This window comes from Rhinoderma darwinii, chromosome 1 (genome assembly GCF_050947455.1).
Source record: "Rhinoderma darwinii isolate aRhiDar2 chromosome 1, aRhiDar2.hap1, whole genome shotgun sequence".
Lineage (NCBI taxonomy): Eukaryota > Metazoa > Chordata > Amphibia > Anura > Rhinodermatidae > Rhinoderma > Rhinoderma darwinii.
In genome coordinates this window covers 404,201,465-404,221,796 of record NC_134687.1, presented here as the reverse complement: position 1 = coordinate 404,221,796, position 20,332 = coordinate 404,201,465, and the positions used below count along the sequence as shown (strand labels likewise).

At 40.7% G+C, this 20,332-nt stretch overlaps 1 protein-coding gene across 1 annotated transcript in view; it reads left to right on the top strand.

Moving 5' to 3' along the window:
* REC8 (REC8 meiotic recombination protein) overlaps positions 1-20,332 on the top strand; it is a 241,705-nt gene that overhangs the window by 83,857 nt on the left and 137,516 nt on the right. Inside the window, exons 5-7 of the mRNA XM_075828870.1 lie at positions 8,106-8,223; positions 11,892-11,979; positions 18,841-18,914. Coding sequence (XP_075684985.1) covers positions 8,106-8,223; positions 11,892-11,979; positions 18,841-18,914 — 280 coding nt within the window. The remainder of the gene's footprint in view (positions 1-8,105; positions 8,224-11,891; positions 11,980-18,840; positions 18,915-20,332) is intronic.

The following is a 20,332-nucleotide window of genomic DNA, read 5'->3' as shown; positions in this document are numbered from 1 at the left end:
CTACTCTTCTGCTCTGCGTTTGGTACCTCGTACACTCCTGGTTTGACTCGGCTTGTTCACTACTCTCCTACTCTACGTTTGGCAACTCGTACTCTCCTGGTTTGACTCGGCTCGTTTACTACTCTTGTTGCTCACGGTGTTGCCGTGGGCAACTGCCCCGTTTCCCTTTGTTCTGTGTTTGCTTGTCTGGTTGTCTGTCGTGCACTTAATGAGTGTAGGGACCGTCGCCCAGTTGTACCCCGTCGCCTAGGGCGGGTCGTTGCAAGTAGGCAGGGACTGAGTGGCGGGTAGATTAGGGCTCACTTGTCTGTTTCCCTATCCCTGTCATTACACAAGAATAATTTCATTACCATTTAAACTAGGGCCGAGGAGGGAGGCCAATGTAGAAAATAAAGGGGTAGTTAGGTTAGAGAGTGGTCAGACTGTATTGGTGGGGGGAGAAACAGATGGTGGGGAGAGGACTAGGCAACAAGATAAGGAGATCCTTTCGTTACAAAACAGCAGTGAAAATAAAAAAAAGCCCAAATAATGTCAAATAATCACATTTCTGATACTGAAAAAGAAACATTTAAAGGCAAGTTAAAGTGTATGTTCACAAATGCCAGAAGTTTAGCAAGCAAAATGGGGGAGCTGGAGGCCTTGATACTGGAAGAACATATAGATATAGTTGATGTTGCTAAAACATGGCTAGACTCTTCACATGACTGGGCTGTAAATCTACAGGGTTTTACACTGTTTCGGAAAGACAGGGCAAATAGGAAAGGTGGTGGTGTATGTCTGTATGTGAGAAGCGATATGAAGGTGAGTGTGAATGAGACATTAGAGGGTGAAGATTGTGAGGAGGTTGAAACCTTGTGGGTGGAATTACAAAGGGAGGTAAACACTGAAAAAATTACTTTTGGTGTAATATATAGACCCCCCAATATAACGGGGGAGATGGAAGGTCAGCTATATAAACATATGGAGCGGGCTGCACAGGCTGGTACTCTAGTGATAATGGCAGATTTTAATTACCGGGATATTAATTGGTGTCATGGTTCGGCTTCAACTGCAAAGGGGAGACATTTCCTCAACCTGTTGCAGGAAAATTTTATGGGCCAGTTTGTGGAAGACACGACTAGAGGTGAAGCTCTGTTGGAACTGGTCATTTCTAATAATGCAGAGCTTGTTGGGAATGTCAATGTTCGTGAAAACCTCGGCAGCAGTGATCATAATATAGTTATATTTTACATATACTGTAAAAAACAAACACAGGCTGGGAGGGCAAAAACACTTAATTTTAAGAAGGCCAATTTCCCCAGGATGAGGGCTGAAATTCAGGATATAGACTGGGAAGAACTAATGTTAAATAATGGGACAAATGATAAATGGGAGATTTTCAAATCTACTTTGGGTAATTATAGTGCAAAATTTATTCCTATAGGTAACAAGTATAAACGACTAAAATTAAACCCCACATGGCTTACACCGTCTGTAAAAAGGGCAATACATGACAAAAAAAGGGCATTTAAACATTTAAAAAATATAAATCTGAGGGTACAGCTGTAGCCTTTGTAAAATATAAAGAGCTTAATAAAATCTGTAAAAAGGTAATAAAATCAGCAAAAATACAAAATGAAAGGCAGGTGGCCAAAGATAGTAAAACAAATCCCCAAAAGTTCTTCAAGCATATAAATGCAAAAAAGCCAAGGTCTGAACATGTAGGACCCTTAGATAGTGGTAATGGGGAGTTGGTCACAGGGGATCAAGAGAAGGCAGAGTTACTAAATGGGTTCTTCCGCTCTGTATATACAAAAGAGGAAAGAGCAGCTGATGTAGCTGGTGCCAGTGCTGTTAATATATCAGTTGATCTACTCAATTGGATGAATGTAGATATGGTGCAAGCTAAATTAAATAAAATAAACGTACACAAGGCCCCGGGACCAGATGGGTTACACCCTAGAGTTCTTAAGGAGCTTAGTTCAGTTATTTCTGTCCCCCTATTCATAATATTTAGAGATTCTTTCATGACTGGTATAGTGCCAAGGGACTGGCGCAGGTCAAATGTGGTGCCTATTTTCAAAAAGGGTTCTAGGTCTTCGCCGGGTAATTATAGACCAGTAAGCTTAACATCAATTGTGGGGAAAATGTTTGAGGGGCTACTGAGGGACTATATACAGAATTATGTGACAATAAATAGTATTATAAGTGACAGCCAGCACGGTTTTACAAAGGACAGAAGCTGTCAAACCAACTTGATTTGTTTTTATGAAGAGGTGAGAAGAAGCCTAGACAGAGGGGTCGCTGTGGATATAGTGTTTTTGGACTTTGCAAAGGCATTTGACACTGTCCCCCAGAGACGTCTAATGGGTAAATTAAGGACTATAGGTTTAGAAAGTATAGTTTTTAATTGGATTGAGAATTGGCTCAAGGACCGTATCCAGAGAGTTGTGGTCAATGATTCCTACTCTGAATTGTCCCCGGTTATAAGTGGTGTACCCCATGGTTCAGTGCTGGGACCACATTATTCAACCTATTTATTAATGATATAGAGGATGGGATTAATAGCACTCTTTCTATTTTTGCAGATGACACCAAGCTATGCAATATAGTTCAGACTATGGAAGATGTTTGTGAATTGCAAGCGGATTTAAACAAACTGAGTATTTGGGCGTCCACTTGGCAAATGAAGTTTAATGTAGATAAATGTAAAGTTATGCATCTGGGTACCAACAACCTGCATGCATCATATGTCCTAGGTGGAGCTACACTGGGGGAACCACTTGTTGAGAAGGATCTGGGTGTACTTGTAAATTATAAACGATATAACAGCATGCAATGTCAATCAGCTGCTTCAAAGGCCAGCAGGATATTGTCGTGTATTAAAAGGGGTATGGACTCGCGGGACAGGGATGTAATATTACCACTTTACAAAGCATTAGTGAGGCCTCATCTAGAATATGCAGTCCAGTTCTAGGCTCCAGTTCATAGAAAGGATGCCCTGGAGTTAGAAAAAATACAAAGAAGAGCAACGAAGCTAACAAGGGGCATGGAGAATCTAAGTTATGAGGAAAGATTAAAAGAACTAAACCTATTTAGCCTTGAAAAAAAGACGACTAAGGGGGGACATTATTAATTTATATAAATATATGAATGGCACATACAAAAAATATGGTGAAATCCTGTTCCATGTAAAACCCCCTAAAAAAACAAGGGGGCACTCCCTCCATCTGCAAAAAGAAAGGTTCAACCTGCAGAGGCGACAAGCCTTCTTTACTGTGAGAACGGTGAATTTATGGAATAGACTACCGCAGGAGCTGGTCACAGCAGGGACAGTAGATGACTTTAAAAAATGCTTAGATCATTTCCTAGAACAAAAAAATATTAGCTCCTATGTGTAGAAATTTTTTACTTCCCCTTTACCATCCCTTGGTTTAACTTGATAGACATGTGTCTTTTTCAACCGTACAAACTATGTAACTATGCAACTATGTAACTATGTTCAACACAGGTAATAAATTCATTTAAAATATTTTAAATAAACATTTGGCACATTTTAAAGAGTGATACCCATTTGAAAGCCGTTTTGTCAAGTGGACCATAAAAAAGTACACATATTTGGTATCGCAGCGTCCGTAACGACCCAAACTATAAAACTATAATGTTATTTTTTCCACATGGTGAACACCGCAAAAAAAAACGATTCCATAATCGGTATTTTTTTTCTTTTATCATATACCCCAAAATCGTACCAATAAATCTACAACCTGTCCCGCAATAAACAAGCCCTTACACAGCTTTTTTGACTGGAAAATAAAAATGTTCTGGCTCTCAAAACATGGCGACACAAAATGTGCGGTGTCCAAAAGCAGATAAGATCGGGCCCCATTTATCAGTGCGACGCTGGCCACACATCTGTGAATTATTATTTATTTACCGCATTATTATACCCTCTTATTATGCCCTGATGTGCCCCTCACCGATTACACATGCCCCCACATTATAAACTGAAATACCAACAAAACCCCAAACAGAACAACTACCAAGCTAAATCTGTGCTCCAAAAGCCAAATGGCGCTCCCTCCATTCTGAGCCCTACAGTGTTCCCAAACAGCAGTTTACATCCACATATATGGCATCGCCATAGCGGGAGAACCAGCTTAGCCTTTTATGAGGTGTATGTCTTCGGTAGCACAAACTGGGCACAACATATTGTGCACTAAAATGGCATATCAGTGGAAAATTGCAATTTTCACTTTGCACCATCCGCTGAGCAATAATTACTAATGAAAAAACAAGTGTGGGGGCAAAATGCTCACTACACCCCTTAAGGGGTGTAGTTTCCAAAATAGGGGTCACTACTTGGGGTTTGTTTTACTATTTGACATCAGGGCCCTGCAATTGTGGGCCAATGCTGTGAAAATCACCAAAATGGACCTCAAATACGCATGGTGTTGTTCACTTCTGAGCCCTGTCATATGTCCAGGCAAATGATAAATGCCTTGAGGGGTGTAGTTTCTCAAATGGGGTCACTTCTTGGGGGCTTCCACTGTACTCTAGTACCTTAGGATTTTGCAAATGTGACATGGCGCCCAAAAACCAATCCAGCAAAATCTGCATGCCAAATAGCGCTCCTGCCTTTCTGAACCCTGCCGTGTGTCCAAACAGCAGTATGACCATATATGGGGTATTTCTGTACTCTGGAGAAATTGCTTTACAAATGTTGGGGTGCTTTTTCTCCTTTATCCCTTGTAAAAATGAAAAAATGAAACTTTTTAGTGGAAAAAATGTTGATATTCATTTTTACGGCCTAATTCCAATAAATTCCGCAAAAGACCACTGGGGTCTAAATGTGCACTATACCCCTAGATAGATTCCTTAAGGGGTGTTGTTTCCCAAATTGGGTCACTTTTTGGGGGTTACTACTGTTTTGGCCCTGGAGGCACTTTGCAAATGTGACATGGCACCTGAGAACCATTCCAGCTAAATTTGAGCTCCAAATGGGGCTCCTTCCTTTTTCAGCCCAGCTATGTGTCCAAACAGCAGTTTATGACCACTTTTGGGGTATTTCTGTAATCGGGGGAAATTGCTTTTCAAATGTTGGGGTGCTTTTTCTCCTTTATTCCTTGTAAAAAATAAAAAAATTTACCTTTTATTGGAAAAATGTGATTTTCAATTGCACAGCCTAATTCCAGAAAATGCAGCAAAAAACCTGTGGGGTCAAAATGCTCACTATACCCCTCGATAAATTCCTTCAGGGGAGTAGTTTCCCAAATGTGGTCACTTTTGGGGGTTTCCACTGATTTGGTCTCGCAGGAGTTTTGGAAATGTGACATGCCGCTGCAAACCATTCCAGCAAAATTTCAGCTCCAAAAGCCAAATAGCGCTCTTTCCCCTCTAAGCCCTGCCGTGGGTCCAAACAGCAGTTTATTGCCACATATGGGGTATCGCTGTGCTCAGAAAAGGTTGCTTTACAAATGTTGGAGTGCTTTTTCTCCTTTATTTATAGTGAAAATGGAAAAAAATCTGAGCTAAAACTACATTTTATGAGAAAAAAATTAGATTTTCATTTTCACAGCCTAATTCCTAATTGAGGGGTGTAGTCTCCCAAATAAGGTCACTTTTGGGGGTTTCCACTGATTTGGTCCCTCAGGGGCTGTGCAAATGTGACATGGCACCCAAAAACCATAGCAGCAAAACTTGCGCTCAAAAAGCCAAATGGTGCTCCTTCCCTTCTGAGACCTGTCGTGTGTCCAAACAGCAGTTTATTACCACATATGGGGTATTGCTGTAATCAGGAGAAATTGCTTTTCAAATGTTGTTTTTTTTTTTCTCTTTTATGCCTTGTAAAGATGTCAAATTTCAACGTTTTATTGAAAAAAATTTAGATTTTCATTTTCACAGCTTCATTCCTCTAAATTCAGCAAAAAAAAACCTGTGGGTTAAAAACGCCCACTATACCCCTTGATATATTCCTTGAGGGGTGTAGTTTGCCAAATTGTGTCTTTTTGGGGGTGTTTCCACTGTTTTGGCCCCACAAGACCTCTGGGATATTTCTAAAAACTGCAGAATCTGGGCAATAAATATTTAGTTGTGCTTCTCTGGTAAAAACCTTCTGTGTTACAGAGAAAAAAGGATGAAAAATTTATTTCAGCAAAAAAATAAATAAATGAAATTTGTAAATTTCACCCCTACTTTGCTTTAATTCTTGTGAAACGCCTAAAGGGTTATTATACTTTCTAAATGCTGTTTTGAATACTTTGTGGGGTGCAGTTTTTAAAATGGGGTGCTTGATGGGGTTTGTATTGTGTAGGCCCCTCAAAGCCATTTCACAGCTGAACTAGTCCCTGTAAAAATAGCCTTTTACATTTTTCTTGAAAATGTAAGAAATTTCTGCTAAAGTTCTAAGCCTTGTAACGTCTTAGAAAAATACAAGGATGTTCAAAAAACGATGCTAATCTAAATTTGCTCATTTAAATTTAGAAAAATGCTAAATTTTGCCATTTTTCTCAAAATGTTGGTGCTTTTCACAATTAAATACTGAATGTATCGATCAAATTTTACCAGTAACATAAAGTCCAATGTGTCACGAGAAAACAATCTCAGAATCGCTTGGATAGGTAAAAGTATTCCAAAGTTACTACCACATAAACTGACATGTCAGATTAGAAAAATGGGGCTGCGTCCTCAACGTGCCAACTAGTCCAAGTCCTTAAGGGGTTAAGTTCCATGAGCCGCAATGGTCTGTTATGAAGCTTTGCTCCCTTCAAGTTGGAATGTTCTATCGGTGCGGCATGTAAAGGCAGCGAGGCGGGTCTGTCTGATCCTGAGTCGCTGTCTCCTGTGAGCGGTAGGTATGAAAGCAACTGGCAGAAGTTAGAAATAGCCATTTCAGACGCACTTGCTGTTTGGGAACCTTTTAGTGTCCGTTTGGAGCGGGTTTTCCCTATTGAACTGGTGCTTAGCTGCGGCCTCAGACGGAGCACACACTACACACGTCCTCTATCCAATGCGCCAAGCCACGACCCCCATCTTTTGTATTTTTACTAAAATTTACACTATCGTTAATATACGTTTACCTCTGTTCCAACAGAGGAAGAGAGGATCGAAAGATTAAACGGAAAGCAACAGTTCCATTAGAATTACCATTGATTTCAATGGTAATTCTTTTGTTTCAGTTGCTTTCCGCTTGTCTCTGTTCGTTAGATTTCCGATTTTTTTTCACGGAAACAAAAGTTCTGCAGACTGCACTTTTGCTTGGGTAAAAAAAACGGAAACCTAGTGAATGGAGACGAACTGAAAGCAACTGAAAAAAAGAATTACCATTGAAATCAATGGTAATTCTAACGGAATTGTTGCTTTCCGTTTAATGTTTCGATCCTCTCTTCCTCTGACGGAAGAGAGGTAAACGTATATGAACGCTAGTGTGAAAGAAGCCTAAGGCTAATTAGATTGGGATTGGTCCACTGTTTGCAACACCATTATATGCTATGACTAAGAACTGGAAGTTTTGAAATGAGTAAGGTTATTATGGACTTTATTCTGTTTTCTTGCAACATGTTTTAATGCAATATTGAATGCATACAAATTGATAAATTTGGATTGAATACATTTTTTAGGATTTTTAGGGGTCTACGGACCCTTCTTTATTTGGACATTGTATGGTGGGAGTGAACATAGATTGCTGGTTTTTTTTGTGTGTCTATGCATTTTGACCTTTTTTTTTTTAGCATTCAATAATCCTTCCCATCCAGTAGATAGTAAGTTGGAGAGGCCATCCTTTTACCATTTGCATATCCTAAGTAGCGTTGTGCCTACACAGAACTCCCAAAGGTGACCCTCTCTGCACTTTCAATCATATATTTCTATTTGAGTATATGTACTTCCCTAGTGGTGCGTCATCTCTGCTCTTTTATTTTCTACTAGTAGAAACGCTTTGATGACATGGAATAAATAAGTGAAATAAAGGAACTGAACGGAAGAGATAATACACATTTTCCATGTATTTAAAGTCTTCTGCAGTTGGGTTTAAATACTGTCTTTTTTTCTTTATGCAGTATGTCCTCTTTCTTTTATAAATATTTATTTGCCAAATGATGTAATAAAATGTAATGTCTTTGCTTTAGACGCTTGCTGCTTCCAGATAGTCTGATGCTCATGCAGATGCTGGAGGACGCCCCTGATCCTTTTTTTGGCATGATGGAGATATCCCCTGAACTGCCAGAACCAATGATGATCCCACAGGTAAAATAATTTGTTTGATTGGCTGTGTGAAGCAGGTGTTTGTATTTTTTTAACACATAAAGTATATACATTTGAAACATTTGTTAATGTTATATGGATATATATGAGACATAAACTATTTGAAGGCTATTCCCTTTTCCAATGAACTTCGGCCTTTGGCTTGTCTGTTAAATTTTCCACTTAATCATCCTGCTCTGCTGACAGGTATAGGACATTTTCAAACAGTTAGCAATGTCTGCAAATATTTACAGTGATGTTTTTTTTAGTTTTTTTTTTTATGAATCTGCATAAATCTCGGTGGGATAAAATAACATGTATCGGAGACAAATTACAGTCATTTTTATTACAAATCTATGCAGGAATAATGTAATTAAAAAAATAATTAAATGCCCCAAACACAAGCTTTATTTACACATGCAGTTTTTTATGTGTTGTTGTTTGTTTTGTTTTTATATACCGCAAGAACATTACATGTGAAGACATCCCAAGACCACTTTCACACGGCAGAGTTCTGGTCAGAATTTTGCATCACTATTTGAAAGCCAGAACCAGGAATGAAACCTACACAGAGTAAAAGTATAATAGACAGATTTGTGCCTTTTCTGTGTTTTGGACCCATTCTTGGTTTTGGCTTCCAATTACTGATGCAAATTATTGACCAGAATACTGCCATTTGAATGTGGCCCTAAGGAGATGTTTCCTAGATATTTCCTTCTGATCACTAAAACAAACAAACAAAAAAACACTAACACATACAGTATACATATATATATATAATTTTTTTTTAAAAATAATGAAAGCGGCAGGTGCAAACCTCAGGTTCCTGAGTAAGCATCCCACAAATACTGAACCTTTTGGAGATACTGCCTTTCTTTACACACATTGTTATGTATATATACGTACCGTATTTTTCGGACTATAAGACGCAGTTTTTAGCAAGAATAAATCGCCATGACCGCTTCATTACTTAACCCCTTCCCGACCCATGACGTGCCGGCACATCATGGAGCTGGAGAGGGATGATGTATGGCACTCAGCCGGCACTGAGCCCGCTCCATACACTGCCGGTGTCAGCTTCTGACACGCTGCTCTAACGGCCAGGAACAGCAATTTCGCTCTTCCTGGCAGTTTAAAGGGCTTGTGCCATAAAACACATGCATCCCCTATCCACGGGATAGGGGATACATATGTGATCGATAAGGAGAATGAGGACCGAAAGTTACCAAGAGCGCTGCATGAGAGCCTGTGACTTCCGCGTTCTGTGTCCGGAAGCTTCATAGAGATCAATAGGATTCTTCTGCGCATGCGCGAGCGGCTCTCCATTGTTCTCTATGGAGCTGCGGAACAGATAAGACGGACAGAGAACCCGGAAGTTCAGGCTTCTCATGTAGCGCTTTGGGTGACTTTCGGTCCGTTGTTCTCCTTATCGTTGGGGGTCCCAGCAGTGGGACCCCCCGCGATCTCACATGTGTTTTATGGCAAACCCCTTTAACTAGTTAAATGCCGTGGTCAATAGTGACCGCGGCATTTATAGGGTTTTTTCTATGAAGGACATTTATGACATATCCACAGGATATGTCATAAATGTCAGATAGATGCAGGCCCCACTTCTGGGACCCGCACCTATCTCTAGAACCGGGCCCCCTAAACCCCGTTCTAGCTTTCTGTTCTCTCCTGGCCATTTGATTACATGTGGAGTTACTGAAACAGCGTAACTTGCGGAGCTACGCTGTTTCCGTAACTCCCATAGAACTGAAAAGTAGTTACGGAAGCAGCGTAGCTCGCATGCTACGCCGCTTCCGTAACTGTCATTCACTACTATGGCAGTTAGGGAAACATCCTAGTTTTCAGTAACTCCAAATGTAGCCAAGTGGCCGCGGTTCAAGTCCCCTAGGGGAACTAATAAAATGTGTAGAAAAAAAAAATGTTAGATACATTTTCAGGAGTGTAAAAAAAAATATTAAAAGTAAAAAAAAAAAACCTTTTCCATTTTTCCCCAAGCACAATGTAAAAAATAAAAGAATTTGGTATCGCTGTGTCCGTAAAAGTCCGATCTATTACAATATCCCATTTTTTAACTTGCACGGTGAGTTTAAAAATGTAAAACATCAAAACAGTTTTTTGGTCACCTTAGCGCTTAAAAAATGAAATAAAGAAAAAAGTGATAAAAAAATATGTACCAAAAAATGGTGCCAATAAAACTACAGCTCATCCCGCAATAAAGTAAGCCCTCACCGCTCAATCGATGAAAAAATATAAAAAAAATTTGGCTCTCAGAATGTGGTGAAACAGAATAAATAATTTTTTAATAAATAATTTTTTCCCTATTCTCTGTTGTCTAAAACCTGGGTGCGTCTTATAGTCCGAAAAATGCGGTATATATATACATACATACATACACTGATCAGCCATAACATTAAACCACTGACAGGTGAAGTGAATTACATTGTCTATCTTGCTACAATGGCACCTGTTAAAAGCTGGGATATATTAGGTAGCAAGTGAACGTCAGTTCTTAAAGTTGATGTGTTGGAAGCGGGAAAAATTGGCAAGCGTACGGCTCTAAGCAACTTTCACAAATTGTGATGGCTAGACGACTGGGTCAGACCAAAACAACAGTAGCTACCAAAAGTGGTCTAAGGAAGGACAACCAGTGAAACGGTGAGAGGTTCATGGGTTTCCACGCTCATTGATGGTGGTGGGGAATGAAGACTAGCCCATCTGGTCTGATTCCACAGAAGAGCTACAGTAGCACAAGTTGCTGAGAAAACTTTGTGCTGGCCATGAAAGAAAGGTGTCAGGACACACAGTGCATTGCAAATTACTGCATTTAGAGCTGCATAGTTTCATACCGATATGAGTGCCCATGCTAACCCCTGTTTGCTTATAGACTATGGAGCAATGGAAGAAGGTGATGAATCACTTTTTATTTGACATAATTTGGTTGGTTGGCACCAGGATGCACTATGAGAAACAAGCAAGCCGGCGGAGGCAGTGTGATGCGCCGGGTAATGTTCTGCTGGGAAAGCTTGGTTCCTGGCATTCATGTGGATGTTATTATGTTCCACGTACCTAAACTTTTTTGCAGACCAAGTACACCCCTTCATGGTAACGGTATTCGCTTATGGCAGTGGCCTCTTTTCAGCAGGATAATGCGCCATGCCACACTGTATAAGTTGCACAGGAATGGTTTGAGAAACATGACAAAGAGTTCATGGTAATTACTTGGCATCCAAATACTCCAGATCTCATTCCGATCGACCATCTGTGGGATCCATGCAGGCCCCACCTCGCAACGTACAGAACCTAAGGGATCTACTTCTAACATCTTGGTGTTAAATACCACAGGACACCTTCAGAGGTCATGAGGAGTACATGCCGTAATGGGTCAAAGCTGTTTTGGCAACACAGGGGTGACCTACACAATATTAGGCAGGTGGCTTTATTGTTATGTCTGACCAGTGTATGTCTATATATATATATATATATATATATATATACACACACACACATTCAGCACTACTATAAATTAGATGTAAAGGACTGCAGAATCCGCAGTCCTAGATTGTGTATTTACATGTTTGCTGAAAAAAGTTTAAGTAATCACTCCATGGTAGAAGAGATTCTATACACAATGCCTGCTGTTTTCTCCTCTCTTTATATGACAGATTTCCATGCTGTTGGAGACTTCAGGTCCTGAGATTGTTCGACTAGAAAAGTCTCCTTCAAGACGTCAGAGAGAACGCCATAGAGAAGGTGAGATAGGAACTAAAGGAAATTAGGCTGTAGATTTGATCTAGCTTGAACATTCACGTTCCTCAAAGAATAATTTCACCCGCATCCTCTGTATTCCATGATCAAGCTATTATTTGTAATAGAATACCTATCAAGACATATATAGATAATAAATCTAGAATGTAAATCAACAGTAGTACAAATATAGCAATAGCCAATATATCAAAAAATATCTTTATTAGAATATATAATAAATCTTTCCCCGGCGCGTGTTTGAGCTGTGATACCCGCTGTTTCCGACAGCAGGCTATCACAGCTCAGTGTGCAGGGACCGATCACGGTGGTCCCCGCCGATTAACCCCTTAGAAGCCGCGTTCAATAGCGATCGCGACTTCTTAGGGGTTAAGCCACAATCGACGGCCCGCTACACGATAGCGGGCCGCGATGGCTACTATGGCAACCAGAGTACTAACAATGGACTCTAGCTACGCCATCGACGGAAGCCTAGTGGGCCTGACAAAGTCAGGACGCACTATGCTTGCTGTCAGCGAACAGCTGACAGCTCTAATACACTGCGCTACGCATGTAGTGCAGTGTATTAGAATAGCGATCAGGGCCTCCTGCCCTCAAGTTCCCTAGTGGGACAAAGTGAAAAAAGTGTAAAAAAGTAAAAAAAAGTTGTGTAAAAATAAGAAAATAAAAGTTTTAAAAGTGATAAAAGTAAAAATCCCCCTTCTTCCCTCATCAGTCCTTTATTATTAATAAAAATATATAAATAAACAAATAAACTATACACAATTGGTATCGCCGCGTCCGTAACGGCCTGAACTACAAAACAATGTCATTATTTATCCTGCGCGGTGAACGCCGTAAAAGAAAATAATAATAAACCGTACCGCAATCACAATTGTTTGGTCACTTCATCTCCCAAATAATTGAATAAAAAAAGATCAAAAAGTTGCATGTACCTAAAAATGGTCCTGATCGAAACTACAGTTCGTTACGCAAAAAATAAGTCCTTGCACGGCTTTCCTGATGGAAAAATAAAACAGTTCTGGCTCTTAGAATAAGGTAACACAAAAAATAAATTATATTTTACAAAATGTATTTTATTGAAGCAAACGCCATAAGACATAAAAAAAACTATAAGCATATGGTATCGGCGTAATCGTATCGCCCCGCAGAATAAAGTGAATGTGTCATTTATAGCGCACGGTGAACGCTGTAAAAAAAAAATTGAATAAAAAAACAATAGTAAAATTGCTGTTTTTTAGTCACCACACCTCTTAAAAATAGAATAAAAACTGATCAAAAAATCGCCTGCACCCCATGAAAACTGCAATGAATTCCTCAAGGTCTCTAGTTTCTAAAATGGGGTCACTTTTGGGGGGTTTCCACTGTTTTAGCACCACAAGACCTCTTCAAACCGGACATGGTGCCTAATAAATTAAATAAAATTAATTAAATGTCACCTCTACTTTGCTCTAAATTCCAGTGAAACACCTAAAGGGTTAATAAACTTTCTAAATGCTGTTGTGAATACTTTGAGGGGTCTAGATTCTAAAATGGGGTGTTTGATAGGGGTGTCTAATATATGGGCCCCTCAAAGCAACTTCAGAACTGGAAACTAAAAAATAAATAAAAATGAGGCAATACTTTGCTTCTCCTAATGAGCAGCGCCCACTCCGAGATGACCCCAACGGAGACCCCTACTAGACCGTTTCAGTGCCCGGTTTTCCCAAGCATACACCCCAGAAAATTGTATTTCTATTGATGAGTCCTTGGTACATTTTAAAGGGAGGCTTCAAGTCCGCCAGTACCTGCCGGGTAAGAGGGCAAGGTATGGCGTGAAGATGTATAAGCTGTGCGAGAGTGCATCAGGGTATACCTACAACCTTAGGATATATGAAGGGAAGGACACCAGTATTCAGCCCCCAGAATGCCCCCCCTTACTGGGAGTTGATGCAAAAATTGTGTGGGATTTGGTGCACCCACTGCTGGACCAGGGTTACAACCTCTACCTGGATAAATTTTATACCAGCGTCCCACTCTTCAAGTGTCTCGCTTCCAGAAGTCCTGCGGCATGCGGCACTGCTAGAAGAAATCTGAGAGGCCTCCCTAAGACTCTGCTTGGGCAAAGAAGAAGGGGTGAGAGCTGGGCACATTCTAGCAGCAACATAACATATTGTGTGTCAAGTACAAGTACAAGACAAGAGAGATGTCACACCAGTACCCATGTACCTGTACGAGGTACCAGTACAGAGACCCCCAAACCAGACTGCATCCTGGACTACAATAGGTACACTGAATTGGCATATATGTATAGAAAATTGCAAATCTCACTCTGCACCAACTGCTGCGCATTATCTTTTACACAATACCTGTGGGGTCAAAATGCTCACTACACCTCTAGATGAATTCCTTAAGGGGTGTAGATTTTAAAACAGGGTCACTTCTCGGGGGTTTCAACTGTACCGGTACCTCAGGGGCTTCTGCGTACAAGACTTAGCACGAGAAAAGCTCCAGTAGGCCAAATGGTGGTCCTTTCCTTCTGAGCCCTGCCGTGTGCCCAGGCAGCTAATAACAGCCACATGTAGGGTATTGCCGAACCCGGGAGAACCCACATTACAGTTTATGGGGTGTATGTCTCCGGTGGCACATGCTGGACACAATATATCGGACACTGACATGGCATATATATAGAAAATTGCAAATCTCACTCTGCACCATCTGTTGCGCATTATCTTTTACACAGTACCTGTGGGGTCAAAATGCTCACTACACCTCTAGATGAATTCCTTAAGGGGTGTCGTTTTTAAAACGGGGTCACTTCTCGGGGGTTTCAACTGTACTGATACCTCAGGGGCTTCTGCACACATGACTTAGCACCAGAAAATCCCCAGTAGGCCACATGGTGGTCCTTTCCTTCTGAACCCTACCATGGGCCCAAACGGCAGTTTACCACCACAAATAGGGTATTGCCGCACTCAGGACAAATTGGGCAACAAAATGGGGTATTTTATTCCTTGTGAAAATAAGACATTTTGAGCCAAAACTACCTCTTATTGGAAAAAATAAATTTTTTTTTAAATTCACAGCCCAATTCAAATAAATTCTGTGAAAAAACTGTGGGGTCTAAATGGTCACAAGACCCATAAATGAATTCATTGAGGGGTGTAGTTTCCAAAATGGGGTCATTTCTGGTGGGTTTCCATTGCTTTGATACCTCTGGGGCTCTGCAAATGCGACATGGCACCCGAAAACCAATCCAGCAAAATCTGGACTCCTTTCCTTCTGATCCCTCCCATGGGCCCAAACGGCAGTTTATCACCACAAATGGGGTATTGCCGCACTCAGGACAAATTGGGCAACAAAATGGGGTATTTTGTTCCCTGTGAAAATAAGAAATTCTCATCAAAAATGACATCTTATTGGAAAAATTGTCATTCTTTTAATTTCACAGCCCAATTCAAATACGCGCTGTGAAAAAACTACAGGATCAAAATTGTAACAATAACCATAAATTAATTCCTTGAGGGGTGCAGTTTCCAAAATGGGGTCAGTTTTGGGGGATTCCTACTGTTTTGGCACCTCAAAACCTCTCCAAACCTGGCATGCTGCCTAAAATATATTCTAATAAAAAAGAAGCACCATAATGCACTAGGTGCTTCTTTGCTTCTGGGGCTTGTGTTTTAGTCCACGAGTGCACTAGAGCCACATGTAGGACATTTCTAAAAACGGCAGAATCTGGACAATACATATTTAGTAGTGTTTCTCTGGTAAAACCTTCTTTGTTACAGAAAAAAATTGAATAAAATTTAAATTCAGCAAGAAAAAGGAAATGTGCAAATTTCACCTCCACTTTGCTTTAATTCCTGTGAAATGCCTAAAGGGTTAAAAAAAACTTTCTAAATGCTATTTTGAATACTTTGAGGGGTCTAGTTTTTAAAATGGGGTGTTTTATGGGGGTTTCTAATACACGGGCTCCTCAAAGCCCCTTCAGAACTGAACAGGTACCTTAAAAAAAAGGCTTTTGAAATTTTCTTAAAAATATGAGAAATTGCAGTTTATGTTCTAAGCCTTGTAACGTCCAAGAAAAATAAAATAATGCTCAAAAAACTATGCCGATCTAAAGTAGACTTATGGGAAATGTGAACTAGTAACTATTTTGGGTGGTATAACCGTCTGTTTTACAAGCAGATGCATTTAAATTCGGAAAAATGCTATTTTTTCAAATTTTTCTCTTAATTTTGCAATTTTTCACAAATAAACACTGAATATATCGACCAAATTTTACCACTAACATAAAGCCCAATGTCTCCCGAGAAAACAGTCTCAGAATCGCTTGGATAGGTTTAAGAATTCCGACGTTATTACCACATAAATGGAAATATGTCAGATTTAAAAAATGGGCTCTGAGCCTTAAGGCCCAAACTAGGCTGCATCCTTAAGGGGTTAAGTACGATGAATACTCCAGCCTTTTTTTAAGATACCTTGTGTGTAGCTCTCATGTAAAAACATACAGCACCACCATGATCCCATCATCCCGGAACAGCAGGGAGGCGGGCATCACAAATCCATGCATACCCACATCTCCACGCTGCTTCGGGAGGAGTGGAGCAGGACGGCTTCAAAATATCGCAAGGATACATACAGCCATATTGCATAAGGGCAAGATTTGCCCATAGTATACATATTGAGCTCTCCATACGAATGTAAATGTCCTCCACTATAGATAAAGATAAAGGAGAAACACAATATATCACAGACAAATATGAATAGAGGTTTTACAGAATTTTCAAGGGACATATTTTCATGGGACTTACTCACGCTGTGCTGTCATTCACAGCGTGATCTCGAGAGATCACGTTGAGCTGCGAGTAAGTCCCACAGAAACGTTACCGAAGAGTCGGGAGTGTGAATAGACATCACATCCTGGGTGGAAGCGATGTCTATTCACTCTCAAGATACTTCGGTAATGTTACTGTGGGAGTGTGTGACAGCACAGCGTGATCTCGCGAGATCACGCTGTGCTGTGAGTACAGATGGACATGAATGGGGAGAAGTGTATGACGCTGATTGGTCAGCGTCATACACTTCTCTTTACAACGCCCACTTGGTCAAAAGTTAAAAAACGCCCAATTGGGCATTAAGAAACTAATTAGCATAAATCTAAAATTGTTCATAACATGCTAAAAAATTATCGTTTTTAAAAATAAAAACCACTGTTGTTACATAGCCGATCAGATTATGTAAGAGATAGGGCACTTATAATATGGTGACAGAGCCTCTTTAAGGCCCTTTTACACCGGCCAATTATCGGGGCAAACGAGCGTTCACAGGACGCTCGTACCCAATAATTGCACTTTGTAAATAGGGCAACGATCAGTCGATGAACGAGCAAACGCTTGTTCATCAGCTGATAGCATCGTTTTAAATGCAGAAACTATACGTAGTAACGAGCGCTCATCCCCATACTAGATCCTTGTGAAAGGAGCAATCGAGCGCCGATCAACGAGCTGTCCTGTTGATTATTGTCTAGAGACCCTAGTAGTTGGCAGGTATATGATTAAATACAAAGAAACAGATGTGCCAGATCACAATGAACCCTATTTCCCAACTACTAATAGGATAGAAATAAATTGAAAATAAGATATAACCTTTAATGATGAAGTTAAAAGTCCAAATGGAGGACACACAACATATAGAATTTTAAAACATACAGAGTCAGCTGGCACACCATTGGATTAGGGTGTATATTACTATAACATAGACATGGACGTGTGTCTCATGTAGGCGATTGTAACTGTCACGTTCAGCAGCTGCAGACTGCTGCACCGTGCGCTGTGTAACACTGTATGACAACGAGGTTAGAGTATACGTGCCAGTCAGACACTGATATAAAATTACAGAAGCCCCCCCATGTTTCACTGCAGAAGCAGCTTCCTCAGGGGATCAAATGGGGCTTGTTGATTGGCGCTCATTTAGACGGCCCACGTCGGGCCGTGTAAAAGGACCTTTACTGACATATTCTTGTATACACATTATTATTACATTATACATTAAATGAAGCGGCATGGCACATGGTTGACTACTGCTCCATACAAGTTTCTCCTCACTGCAGGTGGTGGAATAAGGAGGACTAGCGGAGGGCTTGGGACCCCCCCTGTTCCAGTGATCAGTGGGGCTCCCAGCGATCAGACATTTTTCATCTATCTCGTGGATAGGTTATAAATGTTGATCTTGGGTTAACCCCTTTAAGATCTATGGGAGATACAAAAACAGCCATGTGAGCTCACTTGTCAGTTTATGTGTCTCCCATAGACTATAAAGTAGAGTGACTGGACATGCACGGCCATCTCTCCCGTGAGAACAGTGGATCAAACGTCCTGTTCTCAGTGTCAAACTACAATAGTGAAATCCACATGATTAGATATTTATGGTATATTAAATAGATATGCAATCAATGTCTTTTTATAGAAAAAAAACTTTAAATCTGACCTATAAGCTCTAAATTTGATGCTGATGCTGGTAGCTTCTAAAATATAAAAAATCTTGTATTCTTTCATCATATCATTGGTTATGTACTGCCTTTACTTTTAATTAGATTATGATAGCCTACTGCACATTACATATCCATTGCAGGAGAGGCAGTGACTTTTGTGCTGCTAGCCTTATTAAGTGCCACCTATAAAGTGAGAGTCCCAATTCATAGGACAGAAGTTCCCCACAAATTTTGTACTAAGGCTGGACTAAAACAGAGACAGGTGAAATAGTGCTTACAGAAGCTAGCAATTAAGATTAGGCTTAATTTAGCTTAGTGAATAATTGGGGATTCTATTTTTTTATATGAATTAATTTATTTACATGTATCTTTTCTAGACACTACTCACTTGGCGTCTCCAGAGACTATAACACTTCAAGACGTGGAGCCTGCTACTTTGCCATCAATTGAGGTGATTGCGGTGAACATTTACACTTACATTTAGGCCCCATGCACACGAACGTGTTTTTGCGGCCGCAATTCCCCCGAAAATCCACGGGAGAATTGCGGCCCCATTCTTTTCTATGGGGCCATGCACACGACCGTAGTTTTTGCGGTCTTTGCACGGCCCGGGAGCCCGGACCGCAGAAAGAACGGGCATGTCTTATTACGGCCATGTTCTGCGGTCCGGGCTCATTGAAAACAATGGCGGTGGCCATGTGCATGTCCCGCGATTTGCGGGCGGCCTGCGGCTGAAAGTCCGCAACCGGCCGACCCGAAAATCACGGCCGTGCATACGGCTACGGTCGTGTGCATGAAGCCTTACACATATACTAAGGTGAAGCATTTAGGATATGGATTTTCGGGAGGAGGTAATGATTAGGATTAAGAATACAAGACATGCGGCTCATGAGCGGTATGATGCAAGATGTTTCCCACTTGACTCACGCCATCCTGTACTCATTTATGGCATATCTACAGGAAATGTCATAAATGTCAGATAGATGACCTTGCGTAATTCATGGTCGGAAATCAAACTTTTCAGCTACAACATATAGCAGTAGAACGGCGTGTTGGGGGCCCCATTCTAGGAATAGGTGCGGGTCCCAGAGGTGGGACCCTCATCTATCTGACATTTATAACATATCCTGTGGATATGTCAAAACTGTCTCTGATGGGAAAACCGCTTTAAGTGTGAGTGTTCCAGACAAGGCACTGAGCAGGGAAATTAAACCTCGAGCATTTGAAATTCTTAGTGGTAGAAGTCCCTAAATATATGCTCCATGTGTCCATTGTCCTTATCAAATAAGGGACAACAATAGCGTGGGCTCAGGCAAGATGCTGAGTTGAAGGAAGGGGAGATTAATGCAAGCAGCAAAACTGCAGAGCTGGGATAAGCAGTAACTGGAGAGTTGCAGTGGGCTTATGTAATTGTGGTAGCAGAGAGTTGGAGTAAAGTGGAGATGGTCATACCAAGGAGAAGGAAGAGGAAAGCCAGCAAATCTCCACCTGCAGGAAATAAAAGGACATTGATAGATTTGTACCTGTCAGAGAAGTAGAGAATTAGCTTGTTTTCATATTTGCTTGGAGGCTCTGTGAGTGGCCGCCGTCACCGATCCAGTATAAAATACTGGAAACAATAGCGCAGCATGCTGTGCTAATGTTTCTGGTAAAACGACGAAGACCATAATAAAAACCAAACGGAACCCATTAAAGTCAATAGGTTCCATCGGGCGCCGATGGTTCTCCGTCATGAAATGGAAACAGCGATTTTGGTATTTTTCGTTATTCTGTTTTCCTGTCGAAGCAGAGCAATGGAAATACCGAACCCAGATGTGAACAGGCCCTAAGAAGAGTGGGCAGAATGGACAAAGAGCACACATCCTCTAT